Below are 17,155 nucleotides of genomic sequence, written 5' to 3'. Positions count from 1 at the left end.
CTCAGAAAGTTAAAAAAAAAAAGTAGGGTGTAAAGGCAAGAGAAGAAAACACCAAAGTTTAAAAATATGCATTGAGGGAGTTCCCTGGCGTTCCAGTGGTTAGGACTCCAAGCTTTCCCTGCTGAGGGCCTGGGTTCAATCCCTGGTCGGGAAAGGGAACTAAAATTCCACAAGCTGCGTGGCACAGCCAAAAAAAAAAAAAAAAAAAAGTGTGCATCAAATGGAGAGGACAGAAAGAAAAAAGTCAGGAGTGGCTATCTGAGGTAGATGCAGGCAAAAATTGTCTACCTTTCTAGCATTTTCTGAAATTTTACAGTAAGCGTATAATATTATAATGAAAACATCTTTAAGGAAACAACCCCCTTCCCAGTCACTTGGATACACACTCACTTCACCCACAAATGAGTCTCAAGGCCCCTCCCCAGAGGCCACCCTGACACATGCAGACCCTGTCTGTTTCACCTGGGGTCCTGTCTCCCTCCTGGCATTGCAGGGCTGCAGACCCGCTCAGGGCAGAGGCAAAGCTCACTACAAATTCGAGTTGGAAAAACTAGCCTGGGAGCCTCCCAGGAGCGCTCCAAGGTGTCATCTGATGTGCAGAGACACCAGGAGTAAAGGCCAGGGCGGTCCGCATCCCTGCAGACCTCGGCAATGAACTGGCCTCTTCCAGCCCCAGACGTAAAGGGACCAAGACCTCCACAAGGCTCCTCGCCAAGCCTTCCCAGCCTCAGACAGGAGGAGCCAGACCAAGCCAGACCAAGCTCACCCGTTCCTTCCACACACGTGTCTGAGCGCCTACTAAGCGCTGGGTGCTCTGCTAGGTGCTGGGCATTGCAACCGACGGCCAGAGGCCTGCCCTCAACATCCAGTGGGTTTCCCAGACCACTGCTTGCACCCCTCCTGTCTCCCTGCCCCGCCCATGTCTCCAGGTTCAGCTGAAATGGGCTAAAATCAGACAGCGTTGGTCTATGGTAACTACCGCTGATGGAGTGTTACCAGCTGCAAAACAAAGGGGACAACTTGATCCATCTGTGCCTCTCAACCCCGTTCGGTCTGGGCCCCCGAGCCCCCCAGCCCCTAAGACCCTTCCAGGGGGTTCCCAAAGTCAAACTGTTTTCATAATGATACTACCACACTACTTTCCTACAGGCAAAGCTCTCCAGAGCCTACAGCACAGCTGACTTCAGAAGCCAAATGCAAACGCAGACGGAAGACTCCAGTGGCTTCCATTAAGCCAGACATTCAAGAGATTTGCAAAAACATAAAATGATACCACTCTTCTCCCTAAATCTTCTGTTTGCAAAAGGTATTGTTATCTTTAACAGAAAAATGTTACTTATGTTAACGTGTAATGAGTTTATCTTTAAATGAATTCATAGGCATTTCAGAAAACCGTCAGCTTTAATTTCTCACCCTGTATGATGACTGTTCATAGATAGAGCCCATAAACAAGAGTTCTTTGGTGTCCTCCATGATTTTTAAGGATTCAAAGGGGTTCCAAGAACTGATCAGAACCACTGATCTACCAGCATCATCCAGGAGAACTTTGTGCTGTGATGGAAATGGTCTGCGGTTGGGCTGTTCAAGATGGTAGCCACCGGCCCCATGTGGCTGTGGTGTACTTACAATCCGGGCAGTGTGACTGAGGCACTGAATTTTTAGTTTTATTTCATTTTCATTGACTTAAATTTACAGAGCCTCCTGCATTTAACAGCTACCATACCAGATGGCATTCCTGTATATGATGTCTCATATCACTCTGTCCATTCAGGATTCTTTATTTTTATTTTTCCTTCACAAGTTACTTAACCTCTCTGAGCCACAGTCTCCAAGTCAATAAAATGGGCTCACACCTACCTCTTGGCGTGACGGTAAAGACCACGGAAATCACACAGGGCTTAGCACCAAGCTCAGGAAAAGTTAGTGACAGAGGCCAACTTAAGGAACAGGCTTGTGTATAAACGCAGGCTGCTGGGGAAGGGGTGTGTGTCAGGTTGTGGATTTAGGAAACCACGTGAAAAAGAGACAGAGAAAAGCAAGAACAGTGGTTATGTCCCCGGCCCCTGGACACGAGTTCTGTCCCCTGGAGATCCTCACCACTAACAAGCAGGGCCCGGCCTCAGAGAAGGCGAGCTCCAGAGCGGGGCTTCTGGAACCAGAGTCCAAGCCACCCGGCAGCCTGCTGGAAGGTGACTCCAGAGTCCCAACCACCCCTCCACCATGACCCACGCTCAGCATTCCGGAGAGGGGGTGGGGACCTGGGATCTGCAGTTCAGCATCCCCCCGGGTGGTTCTCAGGCCAAACCCTAGGGCTGAGGACGGCTGCTCTGACTTCTTCCAGAAAAGACGGGGCCTTGGCCCTGCAGTTAACAGGACAGAGGGGTTCTGTGCACCAATCACAAGCTCCATTTCACAGATGAGGACTGAGGCACAGAGAGAATGAGGGGCTGGCTGCGGGTCTCGCACGTGGGCCAGCGTAGGGCTGGACCGGCTCCAGATTCCTGAGACAGAATTTCTATGTGTCTTGGTGACAGGCCTGACCCCACACGACCCTTCAGAGCTGCACCCCTGGCCAGTGTCCCAGAGGGGCACCTTCGGGAAGCAGGGGCAGTGGTGGGCTGGGGCTGGCTTGTACGAACCTCTTCCTGATGCATCTTCAGGGATGTCACTCTGGGAGCATGACAGTGGCCATAGGGGAGGGGGGGTATTTACACCATGGAAATTAGCAAATGCTGCAGGCCAGGGTGGGGGGGGGGCGGGAGTGTTGTTTGTTTGTTTTTAATTATTATTAAAATTTTTTGAGCTTGGCTCTCCTCCGTGGAGGAAAGACTTGGGGGAAGTGGAGATCCGGCCAAAGGACACAAGGGTTGGAGGTTAGACAGTCGTGGCTTCAAAGCTTTGCTCTGCCGGTTAGAAGCTGGGCGCCCTTGGGAAAGTCACCAAATCGCTCTGTGCTACTTTGTAAGATCAGCTAGAAATCCTCACCCCACAGGTGGACTGTGTCCCTCAGTGGAGAGAGCGTCTCTAAAGCCACGGGCGTAGAGACCGGTCCCCAGGAGAAGTGCCCTGTGGATAAGCCCTGGCCCCCCTGCCCCCCCTCCCAGCTTCCTGCTCCTTCCCCTCACACCTGCCGCCCCCCACACCTGTGAGTTCACCTGAGCCAGAGTGCACGCGTCCAAGTGGCTCCTGGGGCTTCCACGGGCTCCTTCGGGACCCCGCGGACCCCACGACGCTATTTCCAGACGCTGCATTTCAGCATCTGATTACACAGGACGTGGCGGCACATCTGACAGGTGCCCTCTGACCAGGTCACTGGATGCACCTCCAGCCTCTGAGCTCCACCTGCCCCTCTTAGCACCTGTGCTGCCTGAAGCCAGTGTGGGGGCTGTGGGCTGCCTGACCGCCACCCCCCACCCCGCCATGCTCCGGATGAAGGCCTGGACCCAAATGCAGGGGCTCAGGTAGAGCTGAAGGAAAACATTCAGAGCACGTCAGCTTTTGCAGACCGAAAAGAGAGCTGGGTGAGCTGAAGCCCAGGACGGCAACCTTCCAAATCACCCCACCCACGACCCAGGTGGCCTTAGAGCTCAGATGCAGGCCCACCTGCAAGCCCCATGTCTGTCCCCCCCCACACCCCACCACCTGTGCTTTCCCAGGATTCTTCCCCGGGCTGAGCCCGGGGCTGATGGAAAGCACGCTCAGCCCTGCTCCCACCATACGTGCAATCCCCAGTCAAGACAGAAAGGCAGCTCTGGTCTATGACATTGACTTAAATCCCTCCCTGGGCTGAGGGGCTGCTGGCCGTAGGGACAGCCCTGGACAAGCTCTGCTCTGGGCCCTTCAGGGAAACCCCGCCGGCCGGGAGCCAGGCCTCCACCAGCAAGCACACCTGCTCCGCTCTGTCGTGACGACGGCCAACGGACTAACTAAGCACGTGGTCAACTGCAGGCCTGGCCGCCAGCACGGGGTGCCGTGGGAGGTGTGCTGTTGAAACGTGAGCATGCGCCCTACCTGCTTCCTCTCTAACCTTCTCACCAGCTCCCGCCCCTCACCATGCCCTGGCAGTGCCCGCCTAACTCAGGAGCAGTCGCTGTGGTGCCCGGAACGTCCATCGGGCCGGTCTGCTGCCAGCTCCTCCCCTGGCTACTTGGGGCACAACAGCCACCTTGCTGGGTCATCCTGGCACAGGATGGCCTCAAGGACGGACAGGAGGAAGGAGCTGGCGGGCATCTGGATTTCCAGTGCTGTGCCCTCCCCACCCCACATGCCCAGGGCACAGCCTAGAACGCTCCTGGGACAGGACCGTACCTAAAAGGGGATTGGCCTAAGGAACACCTTTTCCTTTCCTGCAATGTTCATGATATATTTGGAGGAGGTCCAGGGTCTGGGCTCAGGTGAAATGGAATCCCGGGAAATTCACTCTCAGAATGATGCTGGGGAAGGGAGACAGCTCATGGGAAGCAGGTCCTGAATTGGAGCGAGGGGAGGGAGTGGGGTCAAGGCTGCACAGAACACCCTCCAGTGTCCTCACCAGCGTGTCCACAGTCAGAAATTCCACCATTAGTGATTCATTCCTTTGGGCAGTGCAGACTTTGTGGCACCACTCATTATCATTAATCAGGGGCTGCTTTCCCACTAAGGGAGCTAACTAGGATACCGGGCCGGGTGTTTTACATTCATCACCCTGCTGAATCTGCAAGCAACTCTGCAAGGTGTAGCCTTACGATACTCACCTTACAGTGGAGGACACTGAGGCACAGAGAGGTTATGGAATTGGCCCATGCCCTCACAAAGTGGAGGATGCCGGGACTGGTCCCAAGTCTAGAAAGACACAGTCCCTCCCTCCAGGAGCTCCTGGGTTGGGGGGCAGGCGCGAGTTCGAGGGTGATGAAGGACAGGCTCCGTGTATGCACGGGTGAGCACAGGGGGTGCTGAGAAGCAGAGAGGGGAGCCCCTAAGTCAGAAGAAGGGCAGAAGTTCTTCAACACGAATGCCCGAGTGGGGCTTTGAAGGATGTGTAGGAGTGAGTTGGGTGGATGACAGGTGAACCAAGCCCCATCAGAGGAACTGGCACCTCAAAAGGTGTGGGGGAGGAAGGGGCAGGCTGTCTAGGGGAAAATGCCAGACCCAACACCAGGAGGAGGAGCACGAGGAGACACAGGTATTGGAGGAGCTCAGCAGGGGCGAGGGGACCAGTAAAGAAAGCCCCAGGTCAGTGTCCCCAGCACCCAGCACTGGCCCTGTCACAGGGCTTTGGTCCCCATCAACCTCTTGATGATGGGACTGTCACCTTGGCCTGCCATGGTGCCATGCTTTGGGAGCTTTCCTAAACAACATCCCAGAACCCACAGGACCCCTCCCCCACCTCAGGCCCCAATAGAGGTCAGGTCACAGTGTCCCTGCCCCCAACTAGGGACTAGCCCTGCCCTCAAGCCTCCCCTTCCCTGCAAAGCTTCCCCTCCCACCCTGATGTCCAACCCTGACCCAAACTGATGGGAAATACTCGGTAGGCTCCACAGGGCAGGGCAGGTATGCAGAATGGCAGAGGCAGCTGCCAGGGTCTGGGAGTGCCAGTGTAGACACACACACACACACACACACACACACACACACACACACACACACGGGCAAGAGGACGAAACAACCCCAAGGCCTCTCCCAGCTCAGGACCCGCCTGCCTGAGGACTGTGTCAGATGATTTAATACCGGCTTGGATGTGGGATTCCAGATGCCGGAGCCCTGAAATACCTTGGAATGTACGAGAATTACGCATAAGGCATCTTGTCTTTGCCACCTGACTCTGGTTGGGCGTCGTAGGATGAAGCCCGTAGAATGAGATGTATCCTGGCCCAGAAGGCCTGCGGTTCCAGGGCAGACCCCAGAGCTGGGCCTGCATCCCTCCCAGCACGTGTCCGTGTGCCACGCACAGAGCGCTGGCCCAGCCGTGGGAGGCACCAAGGACAGGCCCCTGGAAGCCTTGTCTTTGGGCTACTGGGGACTTCAGAGGTTGGGGTATGCCAGACACTCTGCCCAGATCCTTACAAAGTAGCCGAGGCCTTCCCTCTAGGGCTCCTCTGCGGAGCCTCCAGGGCGGCTGACTGGCACCCAAAAAGAATCTGAATCACAAACCCTGAACCTGGGGCAAAGCAAACAAGTTCCTGGGATCTGCTTGCCCCTCCACCCCCCACCACGGATGGCTCACATGATTTCTCTGGATTTTTCGGCATGAAAAGAAATGGCCAAGTAGCAGCTCTTCCATCCCCAAACCGCTCACTCCTCTGCACTGAGAACCAGCTGTGGTGCAGAGGCTGCTCTGGGTGCACCTCGGTCTCCCCTCCTGGCCCCAAACTGCCCCTTCCAGGGGATAAGCCTGCTCCCCAACATGGAGACGCTGAACTGGTCTGCCCAGGATCCCAGAGCACACAGGGCAGGCAAGGCAAAGGGTGCCAAGTCATGAGTGCCGAGTCGATTGGCAGTGGCTGCCCAGAGCAGTCTTGGGAAGAATTCTGATACCACACCATGCTGCCGTTGATTGGTGATGTCTGTCACGGTCGCGGATATTCACCATCCCTGATCTACAAGCTGGGTGACTTTCCCCCAGCAGGGGACAATTCCCCAGCTAGGACTTTGGTAGCAGAGACGTAGGCCCTGGTCATCCAGGTATAAATAACCCACCAGACTCCCTGTCAGATCTCTCAGGACCTTCAGAAGCATGTATTGGCCCACCACTCCTCAACTGGCCAGGGCCACATCTGCCCCCTTTTCTGACAGTGTTAATACTGGTTGTATTAGGAAACATTTGTCTAGAATAGAAACACATTACAGAGTTAATCTCTCCTCTGTAAAAATGACTAAATGCTTTCTTTCTCACCTAGGACCCAAGGGATGGTCTGGCTGTCACCGGAAGTAACCTTGGACCCAACAAACGCTCTACCCACGGGAGGGCAGGCAGGCCTGGGCGCTGGGCGCTGGGCTCAAGATCGCAGAAACACTTTCCGTGATGCTGTGCTCCAAAAGCCTCAATGTCCTGGGCAGGCAGAGTCACCTCACTTGGACACCTTGGCCTGCAGGGTGCTGGGCAGATACAGGTACCTCCAGATGGCATAGTAGTGGGTACCAGCACCAAATGCCACAAAGAGATGCCAGATGGCGTGGGCAAAGGGGATCCTCCCGTCACTCTTGAAGAAGACCATGCCCAAGCAGTAGAAGACCCCTCCGGTCACCAGCTCCCAGATGCCCTCGGTGTTGGGCTGTTGGCAAGGGTGAGCACAGGTCAGATGAAGAGCCAGCAAGACCGAACCACCAGCCGCTCCCCCACCACCCACCACGACAAGGCACGCTGATGGCGAGGCCGCCCAGAGTCCCAGGTAGGGCGTCTCAACACGGTGACACTGTCAGTTCTCCCCAGAGTCATTCGCACGTGTAACGCGTTCCTCTCAAAATCTCAACGAACACTTTATAGCTTTTTATCTTTTCTGAAAAGCACTACATCTGGGTATATCCCAAAAGAAGTGAAAGCAGAGACTCAAACAGATACTTGTACATCCAAGTTCACAGCAGCGTTACTCACAGTAGCCTAAAAGGTGGAAGTAACCCCAGTGTCCATCAAGAGAAGAATGATAAACAAAATGTTATTCGTGTTCTTTTACACAATGGAATATTATTCAGCCTTAAAAAAGGACACTCTGACACGACACAACATAGAGGAACCTCAAGGACACCACGCAAAGTGAAATAAGCCAGACACAAAAGGACAGATACTGCAGGTTCTGATCCCTGGATGAGTCAACTTCATGGTCAGGAAGTAGAAGGGTGGTTACCGGGGGACGAGGGTGGGGGATGGGGAGCTAGTGTTTGATGGCGACAGAGTTTGTTTGGGAAGATGAGAAAGTTCTGTGGACGGGTGGCGGTGATGGTTACGCAAGGCGAATGTACTTCATGCCCCTGAGCTGTACACTTAAAAATGGTTAAAATCATAAATTGTATGTATATTTTACCACAAATTTTAAAAAGTAATATATATTCATGGCCAAACATTTTAGAGAAAAATGAAAAACAGTAAGAAAAAAGTGGCAGTCCCCACCCTCCCAGGTGGCTCAGGTAGAACGGGAGAGACCAGGCCCACGTCCCACAGGTATCACTGCTCACCACCGATAACGGGGTTTGACGGAATCCTTTCAGAATTGTCTACACACGCACGATACACAGTCTGCACTTCATATACACGCACGTGTGCAGAGAAACTGACCACTTTAGAAAAGGAGGCTCCATCATCCCTGCCGTCCTAAGACATCACCACACGACGTAGTCGTGTGGAGATCAGTCTACATCCCCACGGGGAGATCCACCTGGGTCCCTACAACGGCTGGGGAGTGTTTCACTGAACGTACGTACAGCCATGCACCCAGTTCTCCAGAGGCGATACCTGACCACTAAGGACATATCACAGGACACCTCCCATCACTTACTCGTGCCAGGCCCTGTACTCAAGGCCTTACGTGAGGTGTCTAATGCCATCTTCACAACAGTCTCACGAGGCAGGCATGACTCTGCGTGACAGGCACGGATACACGCCCGTGACAACACGCCAAGTGAGAAAAGCATTCTGTAGAACAGTACATACAGTGTGATCCCAGTTCTGTGTATCCACACAGACTTGCCTGTAAACAAAAAATGGAGGGGATTCCCTGGCAGTCCAGTGGTTACAGCTCAGTGCTTTCACTGCCTGGGTTCCATCCCTGGTCAGGGAACTAAGGTCCTGCAAGCCACGTGGTATGGCACACACACACAAAAAAGTAAAAGATACACAACAAACCATCAGTGGTGGTTGCGGCTGGGGCATCACATTGGGGAGGGGTGAGAAGGGGACATCAGCTCTTTTATACATTTTCAGACAGGACTTGTTTTTTGCAGTGAGTATGTATCTAAACATAGGCTTACTATCTATCTATCTATATATGTATTTAAATTATGTAAGACAAAATTTGATGGATGTTATATAATTTAATAGATATAACTTAAGTATATTGGGTTGGCCAAAAAGTTCATTCAGGTGTTTCCCATAACATCTGGGAAAAACCCCAACAAACTTTTTGGCCAACCCAAGACATATTTAAAGAAAATAAACTTGGGGGGTGGGGAGGTAATCTGTAAAAATGAATACAAATCCCAGGGAAAAGACTGAGTATGAAAACTAATGGGGCAAGATTTCCCTGCCAGGTATTAAGATGCAACAAAAGCTAGAATAAGTAAAACGGTTGGTACTAGTATAAAAATAGGCCAACCTATGAAACAGACCCACATATATATATATATATATATATATATATATATATGAAGCTAACATATGATAAAGGAACATTTTTAAATGGCAGATGAATAACTGCCTAAGCATTTGGGGAGGAATCACTATATACATAAGAAACTGTGGTGGGAATACAGAGTTTAAAATTAAAAGCTAAACCGTAAAAGAAACAGGAGAAAATGTAGGTAAGTATTTATATAAACTTGGGAGAGGAAAGACCTTCCTAACCATAACATTTAAGGTAAAGCCTAAAATTAAAAGGCGAAAGATTTATACGATCTGAAGAGAAACCAGAGTATTAAAGCCTAAAATTAAAAAAAACAAAAACAAAAACAAAAACAACCCACTAGATTTGACTAAATAAATTTTCTTTAAGAGCTATGTAGGATACTAACACGCTCAGAAATTTTTCACTTCAAAATATTTTCAACTTTAAACCACCACTCATGAATAAAAGATTAATTTACACAAAGACCAATGCCACTAATATATATAATTTAACTGTAATGTCATTTAAATTTATAGGATAAGTTATTTGTTGGTCATTTGAAACAGACAACAATTTTTTAATTTGGGGGAAAAAAGAGGAACATCTCTTTAAACATAAATTCCTCCAGCAAGATCTACAGGACATACGTCCTTTCTTTTTTAATAGTAATTTTATTAGCTGTAATTGACAAGCAATAAAAATCACCCTTTTAAAGTTCACAGTTCAGCAGCTCCTCGACTACATAGGTTTTTAACATCTGCCAACAATCATCTTAAAAGTAAGAAACTGTTACCTGGCCTAGGGAGCTACCAGCAGACTGAGTTGACTGTGCCCATTTGACAGGTGGGACAACTGAGGCTCAGAGAGGAGAGGGGATCCACCCACGGCCACACAAGCTTCTGTTCTTCCCTGGCCGAGGTCCTGAGGCCTCTCCCTGCAAGACTCTCCCGCTCACAGGGCAAGGTGGTGCAGTCCAAAGAGCTCAATACTTGGGGTCAGAGGTTACAAGGCCAAATCCCAGCTCAGCCTCTCAGGGGCTGCATGTCCCTGGGCTGGTCACCTTGCCTCTTGGAGCCTGAGCGTCCTTGTTCATAAAACAGAGGTGGTCACATCCATCTCCAGGACGCCCGGGGCGGGGAAGGAAGGTCCTGTGAGTGAGCCTCCAGCGCGTCACAAGGGCTCAGGACACGGAGTAAAGAGGTCAACCTTCATGGGCCAGGACGCGGTTTAGGATGTGGAAGCATGAGGGGGGGGTTTCAGAAGCCTGAGACGCGGCTCTGCCTCCACAGCCACCTACGCTATTCGTATAGATTTAACTTAGTGATCGGGTACTCACTCTGTTCCAACCATTCTAATCTCTTTCCAGGGGGTTTTCTTACTTGATCCCTAAATAGGCGGGAACTGGAGCCCCGAGGGACTAATGAACTCACTGGAGGTGAAGCAGAGAGAGGAGGTGCCGCAGAAGCGGGAAGGGGGGCCCGGGGGGGCCCGTACACTCTCCCGCCTCAGCCAGCAAGTCACACTGACCCCGGGCCTCAGTTCACCCATCTGCCAGGGGAGAAGGTTCAACCTGACAACCTCTAGAGTCACTCTGGGTCCCCTCCAGCCAGACGGGGGCCCCACGCCGGGTGGGGGCGACTTACCATGGAAAGGATGACCAGGGCGGGGAAGAAGCCCATGACGACGTAGCAGAGCAGCTCCACGAGCTTGTACCTGCCGGGGAGACAAGCCGTCTTGGCCTCGGGACAGCCTCCCCGTGCGGGTTAGCAGGGGGCACCCTGGCCGGAAGAGTAAGAGAGCGGGACTCTGCCTTCTGCCCAGCACTCCTGGGCCCAGACTTCACCCAGCCACACCCAGCAAGTGCTCACAGAGTTGGGTGGCCACGGGCGGGTCTCCTTCCCTCTCTGAGACTCGGTTTCTGCACCCGTGAAATGACATTTGAGGACTGCAAACGCTGGGTACAGCACGCCCATGGGCGCTCCCCACGTGCAACCCAGGGCAGACATTACTATCCGATCCCAGCACCTTTCCCCACAAGGCCCGAGCAGCCACGCTCCAACCATCAGAGTGGCTGCACCCAATGACACCTGTTCGCTGTACCTGGAGATTCCAGGAGTCTGCTGTTCCCTTTCGCTTATCCAGCTCTGTTTCTTTCCCCAATGTAATCGTTCCCATCCTGTCACTCAGCAGGAAGGAAGGGAGTGTGCAGCCCTGAGAGCCTCTCCCCCTTATCTGCTAACATGGCTTAGGGAAGGCAGGTAACGCCTGACACTGTTCAGTGGGTCTAGGAACCTACAGTGTCTTTTTATTTTTTATTTTATTTTTTTATTTATTTGTTGGCTGCGTCGGGTCTTCGTTGCTGCACACGGGCTTTCTCTAGTTGCTGCGAGTGGGGGCTACTCTTCATTGTGGTGCGCAGGCTCCTCATTGTAGTGGCTTCTCTTGCTGTGGAGCACGGGCCCTAGGCGCATCGGCTTCAATAGTTGCGGCACATGGGCTCAGTAGTTGTGGCTCATGGGCTCTAGAGCACAGGCTCAATCGCTGTGGCGCACGGGCTTAGTTGCTCCACAGCATGTGGAATCTTCCCAGGGCAGGGCTCAAACCCGTGTCCCCTGCATTGGCAGGCGGATTCTTTACCACTGCGCCACCTAGGAAGTCCCTACAGTGTCTTTTTAACTCTTCAGATTGACCCTATGGGCTGTGGACAGACCTGGTGGCCATCCCTGGGCCTGAACACAGGGATGCCAGGTACAGCTGTGTCCTCCTGCTTCTGGGGTCATCCTGGGGGTCTCGTCTCGCCAGGGGATGGGAGGAGGCACCCCACCCACCTGAACCACCCCCCTCCCCAGCCCTGGCTTACCGCTCGTGGAAGAAGAAGACGTAGATGGTGCCGACGGAGGCCATGATCCAGACCAGCCACCGCATGTGGGAGGCCCAGGGGCCCAGCTCGCGGAGGTTCAGCCTGGGAGGAGAGCCGAAGGCATGGCCTGAGGGCGGCACCAGGACCCAGCCCTCCACGGCCGGCCCGGCACAGGAACACCGGCCCCAGAGAACCGCCTCCCCTGTGGCTCCACGTGTTGGACGTGGCCTCTCACGGGAGGATGTGTGGAGAGACAGAGAGAGAAACTGAAACAATACGCGACCATTAGAGCAAAAGTAGCAAAACTGACAATGTCCAAGCATGAAGGAAAGGGGCACCTCAAGCCAGTGGGCATATGAACAAGTAAAGCCTGTCTGGAGAATCTACCTGACTTTGAAGGGCACATATCCAGTGACCCGGGCACTCCAGGCCCAGGAACTGGCCAGAGAAACGCTGTTTTGGGAGCACACAGGGGCACAGAAAAGGACATCCATCCCAGCAGGAAAAGCCTGAAAACCACTCAGACTGGCCACCAAAAGGGGAAGGGAACATAAGGCAGGTATCCCTCTGTGCTGGTTACTAAGGTGTCGACTCTCAGTTCCGCCGTCACCCTTTCTGCCTGCTGGGTGATAACAGAGCTGGGCCTGCTTCTTCCTTTGCAGCTGGCACGGTGTCAAGTTTGTCAGTAGAGGGGGACGCAGAGACTTCGCCCGAGGAATGCCTTCCTCCCCCATTCCTGTGACTCTCTCCCCAGGCTCCCGGAAAGCGGGCTCTTCGCTCCACTGCTCAGCCCAGGTGGGGTCTCCAGGGCCAGGTGCCTGCAGGGCCCAGCCTTCTCCAGCCTTTGGTGCCTGCGTGTTTTCTCCAGCCGTTGACTTACGTGACAGCTGCACAGCCGGGGCCCCGGACACGGCAGGCCTGTGCCCCAGGCCAGGGAGCTGCCCCTGCCCCCTCCCTGCCGCCCGCTGCACACGCATTCCCGTCCAGCCGCCTTCAGCCTGTGCAGCTCCAGGTTCCTGCAGAGGGGACCCTGGCTCCCCAAGATGGGGAGTCTTCTCTTCCCTCCTCAACACGTGTGACTCTGCGGTGTTTGCTGGCTGAGGCACTGGGGAAGGACGATTCTGTGTCACACTTGATCCTGCCAGTTTCTTCTGTCATTTGTGACGTGGTCCTGCTGGCCTCGTGAGTCACGGGAGTGACGTCTGTGTGCTGGTCACTGTCGTCCGTCTTCATGACAGCTGGGGGGGCGGGGTCGGTGTCCTATCACTGTCTCTGTTTTAAAGGTCAGGAAACGGAGGCTCAGAGAGACTCAGCAGTTCCCCCCGGGGCTCACCGCTCGGGAAAGGCTGATTCAGCACCAGAGCCTCGTGCTGTCTGACCCCACAGCTATTCTCTTTCTGCAACGCTGGAGACTTTCTACCACCTTCTACATCCTTTCTTTTCTTTTTTTTTATTAAATTTGTTTATTTGTTTATTTGTTGGCTGCGTTGGCTCTTGGTTGCGGTGCACGGGCTTTCTGTAGTTGCTGCGAGCAGGGGCTACTCTTCGTTGTGGTGCGCGGGCTCCTCAGTGCAGTCACTTCTCTTGTGAAGCACGGGCTCTAGAGCACAGGCTCAGTACTTGTGGCGCACGGGCTTCGTTGCTCCACAGCACGTGGGATCTTCCTGGACCAGGCAGGAAGATTCTTAACCATTGTGCCACCACGGAAGTCCTATACCCTTTCTTTAAGTAAAGAATATATACTAGAATCTTATGTGTAAGTTCAATCTAACAAAAATGAAAATAAAAACCGAAAGATGGTTTTTTCCTGATTGAGGCAGGGATGGGGAAACCCAGAGTCATTCACGCCTCCACCCCCTGTCCGTGGTCCTCTGGGACGCTCAGGGCTCGGCAGAAAACAGCCTGAAAACCAGAGCAACGCAAAGAAAAATACTCATCAAATAACTTATCCCCTTGTCCCATGTTCCCCTTTCACGGTGCACCCGGGTGTCCAGGCAGGACACTGTCACCACCACACTCTGATTCTCCCTCTCAACCCCCACATCCAAGTCCTGCCGACTCTTCCTCCTACAGAGCTTGCACCTCAGCACCTGTATCTCCCGTCACAGCACAGCCCACAGGTGTGGTTCATTCCTTGTGACAGTTTCGGGACGATGTCTGCATCCTCCGTGAGACTGTAAGTCCCATAAGAAGAGAGGGCCTGTGTCTTTGTTCACAGCTGTATCTTCAGACACCAGCATGGGACGGGCACAGAGCCGGTGCCCAGGTGGTCACAGCCAGGGATAAAGAATAGAAACCCAAGCATTGAATCAGCCAAGGAGGGGATGCAGTCCGAGGGTTGTTCTAGAAATCCAAGTCAAGGATAGTTACTGCAGCTGAGCACAAAACCTAGCTTCACTCTAATTAGCAACATCCAAAAAGAAACCTGAGGTTACCCAGCTCCCGGCAACCGCAGGTGGCGCCTCGGGGTGACATGAGGCCATCAGGAGGCGGCCTCGTGGACGGAGCACCCTGCCATGGCTTCTGGCTCCTCCCCACTGCTCTCCAGTGGCTCCCACCTACCCACTCCAGCAGCAGCCCCTCACCTGGGACGGACACTTTTTCTCGGAGTCTCTGTACACCTGCCCACCTGGCATCCAACAACCAGAAGCACCCCAGCTGGCAGGAGAGAGGCATGTCCCCTCCTCGCACAAAGCCCAGCTAGGCACAGGGCTGCATTTGACGGTGTCTCCAGGCTGACAGCAGCTGGGCTGACTTCCTAACACTCCCATTGATTTCCTGAGGAAAGCTGATCCCGGGAACCCTGGTATGCCCCCCCACATCCCCCTCCCCCAGTCCCTCAGTACTCTCAGTTTCCACCCATCTATCCATCCATCCTCTCGACTCCAAGGCCACTACCAGGGCACCGGCCACCACCATCTCTCTCCCACGCACCAGCCTCCTCACACCTCCCTGTTTCCAAGGCATCACCTTTCAGTCCAAAAAATAAAACTAAGTCAATATCCTGCTTCAAACCCCCATCCACTCCTCGATGTAGACCAATGGCTCCCACCTGTACCCCGTTCACAGCCACACGCGCACTACAACGACCAGAGGACCGTGGAACCATAATCACCCACGAGCGCCTGTCACAGGGGGTGGAGACCTGTGGTTTACTCAACCCGAACGCTGTCTGGCAAGGGGACCGGGCGGCGTCTCCATGACTCTCACCACATACTGTTGCCTGAAAGAAGCGAGATCCAAAAGAACGATGATTCCATTAACATGAAACAAAAAATCAGGTAAAACTGCCCTATGATGGCAGGTGTCAGGACATGGGGTCAGCGGATGGGAGCGGGGCTGGACACACGCTGTTTCTCCCCTGGGGCGCCGGCTGCAGTGCCCGGGGAACTCACTGTGCACGTCCCTCGGACACATCTCAACAAAGCATGTTTCAAAAGCAGTCACCTTGGTGCACACCAACAAAACCCGTGTATTAGTGGAGACAGTGAAAAAGAACTCTCCATTTATGACAGCCCGAAACAAGAACTCCCCAGGCAAAAATGGAACAAACTTTCCATGTCTCCCACTCCTCGGAGGCCAACGTGCAGATTCTCAGAGCGGCACACCTCCTCCAGGAAGCCTTCCTGAGGTCGCCTCGCCAGGGTGGTGCCTACTCTGAGCTCCACAGCCGTGTGCACACAGGCCCATCTCACTGCGCTGCTACTGTCCTGTCACAGAGCCCCTCCGCTGCCCAGAACCTCCGCATCCTGACCCCCAGCACCACCCGGCCATGCAGATATGTTCTACAAATGTGACTGGAACGGCCCTTCCCCCCTCGCAGGGGCTGGGCAGGTGCCCAGGCTTTCTGCATGTGACCTGAGTGTTGTGAACTTTCCAAAACCACTGAGACACTTGCTGGGGGAGTTTAAACTGGTACAAGCTCTGGAGGGTGACTTGGCCACAGTTAGCCAATGGAATAAGGCCCACTCCTGCCCCCCAGCCGTCCAAGCCTTGAATTTACCCCACAAAGATCAGGCCACGTGAACCTGCTGTTTCTGTAGATAAAAAAGGTTGCCTCCGCAATTTCATGTGATTCAAGCCAACAGAACCAAGCACGTGTGCCGAATGGTACAACAGCAGGGACTTTCACTGCGGCACTGTTTGTTATAGCAAAGGGAGAAGGATCCAACATCAAAAATATTTATAAATAGGGGTGTCAAGGGAATATTATGCTGCCATTTAAAAAAAAAAGTGGGGAAATCTTCAAGGCACTAACATGGAAAGATGTCCCCCCATCCGTGACTAAGAGAATGAAAGTGAACTGCAGGGTTCAGTAGCCTTCCTTTTGTATTTAAGTAGGAAAGGATGAGTATAAATATATACATATAAAGCATATGCATGTGTGTGTTTGCATATATACATATGCATATATGCAAATATGTCTATACATAGGCGCACACACATTTGCTCTTTTCTACACAAAATCACTCTGGAAGGATACACAGGAAACTGATACTAAGTAGCTGCTTCTAGGAAGGAGAGTGGGTGGAGGGTGTCTTTTTACCTACACACTTTTGTGCCAACATGTCACCTAGCCAAACAGGAACAGAAATTCAAACAAAGGAAAGAGGGGAAGCCAGGCCCCCACCCCGGGACCCCGCAGAGACACTCACCAGGGCGCGTAGGAGGCCGCTATGAAGAAATAGATGACCATGCGGTCGGACATGTGCAGACAGTGCTCCACCGTCCTGCGGCAGAGAAGGCGGGTTACCGGGACCGCCCGGGACCAGCGGGCTCTGGGGGCGCCCGGGCTCGGGGCTGGCGCACTGCGTTCACCTCGACGGCCCCATCCGTGAGTGACCGGAGCAGTGGTTTCCCAACCAGGCTCCCTGTCATCCTACGGGCTGAATGGAGACGTCTCGGGGGTCCTGCCAAGGGGGGTCCCGCCAAGGACCCTCCTCCCCCTGACATCCTCCTCCCATACTTTAATCCGAGCCACTCTGCCTTGTGTTTTATATCC

At 53.3% G+C, this 17,155-nt stretch overlaps 1 protein-coding gene across 1 annotated transcript in view; it reads right to left on the bottom strand.

The window, feature by feature from the left end:
• Window positions 1-7,046: 7,046 nt before the first annotated feature.
• The window catches only part of MMD2 (monocyte to macrophage differentiation associated 2), a 45,196-nt gene continuing 35,087 nt past the window's right edge, over window positions 7,047-17,155 (bottom strand). Inside the window, exons 4-7 of the mRNA XM_057750586.1 lie at window positions 16,809-16,883; window positions 12,154-12,255; window positions 10,937-11,006; window positions 7,047-7,250 (exon numbers count right to left, since the gene is read on the bottom strand). Of these exons, the coding sequence (XP_057606569.1) occupies window positions 7,047-7,250; window positions 10,937-11,006; window positions 12,154-12,255; window positions 16,809-16,883 (451 nt within the window). The remainder of the gene's footprint in view (window positions 7,251-10,936; window positions 11,007-12,153; window positions 12,256-16,808; window positions 16,884-17,155) is intronic.

Source organism: Hippopotamus amphibius, chromosome 9 (assembly GCF_030028045.1).
Source record: "Hippopotamus amphibius kiboko isolate mHipAmp2 chromosome 9, mHipAmp2.hap2, whole genome shotgun sequence".
In the NCBI taxonomy this organism is placed as follows: domain Eukaryota; kingdom Metazoa; phylum Chordata; class Mammalia; order Artiodactyla; family Hippopotamidae; genus Hippopotamus; species Hippopotamus amphibius.
Note: the sequence above shows the minus strand (reverse complement) of the source record. Positions and strands in the feature narration are given on the sequence as shown.